Below are 5,000 nucleotides of genomic sequence, written 5' to 3' on the forward strand. Positions count from 1 at the left end.
TCCTAGTGGGAGTTAGAGGCAATTTACTTACTCTACTTCCTAGGGGGCGCTAGAGAGCAGTTTAGATTTTTGGGGTGTCGATAATTATCGGACATCTATAGATAAAATAGAACGTGTTTGAGTTTGTAATACACAGCACTGATAGGACACCAATCTGTACTGAGTGAAAAACATCGTATTACAGAATCTGTAAAGTATTATTCCATGTTTTGATTGTACACAGCTAGCCAGACAGTGTATGTACTGTAGTTGTAATAACACGCATGTATCATGATCTATAGTGTGACTCATTCAATGGACTGTTGTTCGTCCGATCCAGCTGGCCGGGGATGTTTTTTCCGGTTTGTTTTGGTAAGCACTCCATTTATGGCGAACTAGCTTTTCTCCAAATTCTACATTTGCCGATTCGAGTCACTTTTGCCTCACATTCTCGGCTTTCGTCTGCTCCAACCTCTCACTCTTCCTTCGTGCTGGCTCCTAGAAGCAGCAGTTCATCCTCCGTATATTCAGCTTCAAAAAGATAAGGTTGTAAATCCCCGTTTGTCCAAAAAAATAAGCGTCTTCGTTGTCTTATTACCAAGTCTGCCATGATTAGAACACACACAAGCGTTTTGTATTCGGAAGTAGGAACACAACGGAAGTCGCTATGGAAACAGAAATCAATGCGTGGAATAAGTCAGCCCCCGGAAATGATTTTATAATGATTGTTTTAAGTATATTTTTTGTTTTTTCAGATCTTTACTGTACAAAATGCATGAAGACTCATTATTTTACAATGAACCAATTGAGTTTTGAAGTATTTTAAGGGGGTCAAATTACAGCTCAAAAATCAAAAATGAGTGTTTTTAGTCATTTTTTGTCTTGAAGGGGAAATTGCCAACTTCCTGTTGGTTTTTGCCCGAGGATGTGAAGTTATGAAAGGTAGGTCTAAGTGAGACCTACATGGAGGTTTTTGTTTCATGTCTCTACGACATTCCTAGTGGGAGTTAGAGGCAATTTACTTCCTAGGGGGCGCTAGAGAGCAGTTTAGATTTTTGGGGTTAGGTTTTTTTAATAAAGTGGTCTGGCACACTTTTTCCATGTGTGTGTCAAATTTGGTGAGTTTTGAAGCATGTTAAGGGGGGCAAAGTAGTGCGCAACGGTGCGGAAGAAAAAAGAAAGAATAATATAATAAAACCTTACAATAACAATAGGTTCCTTTGTAACCAGTACCCTAATTCCTGAGGGAGTCCTTTGTACTGGGTACAGGGCGGACCCTAATTATTAACACGCATCAAAGTACTGAAAATTGGTACCATTTAGTCCCGGTACCAAGGATTGGTAGTGTACCCTATGGGTACCCATCCCTATATAGTGTTTTTGGGGGGAATGGTTGAAGCTTCTGAGATGTTAGAAGATGTTTCTTCTGACTGCAGGTGTGTGTTGTCTTGCAGGAACAGTAACTCGGTGGGTCTGTCCGCACCACCCATCTCAGCCCTCATAACGCCAGAGCCCGTCCGCCACTCGAGGATTCCCGAGCTCCCGCTGGACAGTAACCTGCTCTTCGAGTTCCTCCTCTTTTTTTACTTGCTGGTGGCCTTGTTTGTCCAGTACATCAACATCTACAAGACCGTGTGGTGGTACCCATACAGCCACCCGCCGGCCTCTACCTCACTCGTAAGGAAATACCCACTCTTCATTTACTCAGTTTGTGTACTACTTTTTGTTTTGGTGGTACTACTGTGAGAAGGGAGCCTTCACAATCGTTATGAAGAGACAAGACCACAAAAAGTTATTTTTTCCCGCTTTCTAACATGTAAAAATGGTCTCATTCTTGGTGGCTAGCAATGCAGCTAATGTTAGCAATCAATTCTACCTCTAAATCACTTTAAAATGCTTTCAAAAAGGGTCAACAATACTGAATTTACGTTGCGTAACATGTATAATAACTAACTGTAGCAACATTGTTATTGTAAGAGTGAACACTAAGCTAATTCCTGAAAGAGATACAATTAGGGATGTCCGATAATGGCTTTTTGCCGATATTCCGATATTGTCCAACTCTTTAATTACCGATACCGATATCAACCGATATATGCAGTCGTGGAATTAACACATTATTATGCCTAATTTGGACAACCAGGTATGGTGAAGATAAGGTACTTTAAAAAAAATAAAAAATAATAAGATAAATAAAATAAAAACATTTTCTTGAATAAAAAAGAAAGTACAACAATATAAAAACAGTTACATAGAAACTAGTAATGAATGAAAATTAGTAAAATGAAGTGTTAAAGGTTAGTACTATTAGTGGAGCAGCAGCACGCACAATCATGTGTGCTTACGGACTGTATCCCTTGCAGACTGTATTGATATATATTGATATATAATGTAGGAAGCAGAATATTAATAACAGAAAGAAACAACCCTTTTGTGTGAATGAGTGTAAATGGGGGAGGGAGGTTTTTTGGCTTGGTGCACTAATTGTAAGTGTATCTTGTGTTTTTTATGTTGATTTAATAAAAAAAAAACAAAAAACAAAAAAACGATACCGATAATAAAAAAAACCGGTACCGATAATTTCCGATATTACATTTTAACGCATATATCGGCCGATAATTATCGGACATCTATAGATAAAATAGAACGTGTTTGAGTTTGTAATACACAACACTGTGATAGGACACCAATCTGTACTGAGTGAAAAACATCGTATTACAGAATCTGTAAAGTATTATTCCATGTTTTGATTGTACACAGCTAGCCAGACAGTGTATGTACTGTAGTTGTAATAACACGCATGTATCATGATCTATAGTGTGACTCATTCAATGGACAGTTGTTCGTCCGATCTAGCTGGCCGGGGATGTTTTTTCCGGTTTATTTGGGTAAGCACTCCATTTATGTCGAACTAGCTTTTCTCCAAATTCTACATTTGCCGCTTCGAGTCACTTTTGCCTCACATTCTCGGCTTTCGTCTGCTCCAACCTCTCACTCTTCCTTCGTGCTGGCTTCTAGAAGCAGCAGTTCATCCTCCGTATATTCAGCTTCAAAAAGATAAGGTTGTAAATCCCCGTTTGTCCAAAAAATAAGCGTCTTCGTTGTCTTATTACCAAGTCTGCCATGATTACAACACACAAGCGTTTTGTATTCGGAAGTAGGAACACACCGGAAGTCGCTATGGAAACAGAAATCAATGCGTGGAATAAGTCAGCCCCCGGAAATGATTTCATAATGATTGTTTTAAGTATTTTTTTTGTTTTTTCAGATCTTTACTGTACAAAATGCATGAAGACTCATTATTTTACAATGAACTAATTGATAAGTATTCTTTACAACAACCCACCTGTCCATCACGATCTTTGGGACCTTTCCGGTAAATACTGAAAATATTGATATTTAGTCCGTGCCTTGTCCTCCCGCCCGGGAAGTGACCAACAGTTCCTAGAACACGCCGGTACCCAGCATACAGTGGAACCTCCATTTACAAACTTAAGTGGTTTCTCTAGTTTGTATATGGAAGCACATTCCTCCATAGGAAACAATGTAAAATAATGGTCTTTCTATGAAATAATGCACGTAGATGTTGCCTCGGTCCATGGCTGAGAGCAGGAATCCTGGCTTTAGAAGTCCAGTCAGTTGCCTCGGTCCATGGCTGAGAGCAGGAATCCTGGCTTTAGAAGTCCAGTCAGTTGCCTCGGTCCATGGCTGAGAGCAGGAATCCTGGCTTTAGAAGTCCAGTCAGTTGCCTCGGTCCATGGCTGAGAGCAGGAATCCTGGCTTTAGAAGTCCAGTCAGTTGCCTCGGTCCATGGCTGAGAGCAGGAATCCTGGCTTTAGAAGTCCAGTCAGTTGCCTCGGTCCATGGCGGAGAGCAGGAATCCTGGCTTTAGAAGTCCAGTCAGTTGCCTCGGTCCATGGCTGAGAGCAGGAATCCTGGCTTTAGAAGTCCAGTCAGTTGCCTCGGTCCATGGCTGAGAGCAGGAATCCTGGCTTTAGAAGTCCAGTCAGTTGCCTCGGTCCATGGCTGAGAGCAGGAATCCTGGCTTTAGAAGTCCAGTCAGTTGCCTCGGTCCATGGCTGAGAGCAGGAATCCTGGCTTTAGAAGTCCAGTCAGTTGCCTCGGTCCATGGCTGAGAGCAGGAATCCTGGCTTTAGAAGTCCAGTCAGTTTTTCCTACTTTTTTCCCCCCAAGTCCAAGATGAATCGTGTCCTCCAACACAAAGTTTACATCCACTGTTTGACCTGTTTGTGTTTCCTGCAGAACTTCCATCTGATGGACTACCACCTGGCCATCTTCATCACCGTCATGTTGGCCAGGAGGCTGGTGTGGAAGATAGTTTCCGAGGTCAAGCAGGTTACGTGCTGTTTTATCCGCCCATCATTCAAGGAGACCAATGTCCCCGCCTCTGTGCACAGGTGTCTCAGAGCAGCAGGGGCTCCATTGTGGGCTACGTGGTCCTGATCGCCGCCAGGCTCTGTCTTCTCACCTTGTGTGGCTGGGTTCTCTGCTGGACCCTGGTCAACCTCTGCAAGAACCACTCGGTCCTCAACCTGCTCTTCATAGGATACCCGTGAGTCACGATGGTTTCCCAGCTTGTGACATGTTGTCGTGTGATTGTTTACTACAGGGGTGTCCAAACTTTTGCACTGAGAGATGAAATCATGCCTGGGCCATTTTGATATTTTTCATCTTCAAAACATTAGGGCTCCCCTCAATGTTGGGGAATGTTAGAGGTCCTTGGAACCCAAAATGGGCTCAATCATTTTTTTCTACTGTCAACTTCAGATCTATCCGTTACCATACAGTTGCTTTGTTTATGTTTTATGCCCTTTTTTTTCCCCAAAGAAATACCTTTTTTTTTTATACCAAAAGATACTTTATTGATCCCGAGGGAAATTGAAGAAGAATTGTGCTTGTGTAACATACTTGATGTCATCTTTTAGCCGGCAGAATCCAGCAGCGAGGATGATGTGGGGTGATGCAACATGTCATGTTGAGTGACAAGCACAAGCACACAA

The 5,000-nt window shown here is 42.0% G+C and overlaps 1 protein-coding gene across 2 annotated transcripts in view; it reads left to right on the forward strand.

The window, feature by feature from the left end:
- tmem39a (transmembrane protein 39A) overlaps positions 1-5,000 on the forward strand; it is a 33,583-nt gene that overhangs the window by 18,162 nt on the left and 10,421 nt on the right. For both annotated transcript variants that reach the window (XM_062069898.1, XM_062069904.1), the window contains exons 3-5: positions 1,434-1,656; positions 4,243-4,326; positions 4,398-4,552. In XM_062069898.1, the coding sequence (XP_061925882.1) occupies positions 1,434-1,656; positions 4,243-4,326; positions 4,398-4,552 (462 nt within the window). The remainder of the gene's footprint in view (positions 1-1,433; positions 1,657-4,242; positions 4,327-4,397; positions 4,553-5,000) is intronic.

Source organism: Entelurus aequoreus, linkage group LG02 (genome assembly GCF_033978785.1).
Source record: "Entelurus aequoreus isolate RoL-2023_Sb linkage group LG02, RoL_Eaeq_v1.1, whole genome shotgun sequence".
In the NCBI taxonomy this organism is placed as follows: Eukaryota; Metazoa; Chordata; class Actinopteri; order Syngnathiformes; family Syngnathidae; genus Entelurus; species Entelurus aequoreus.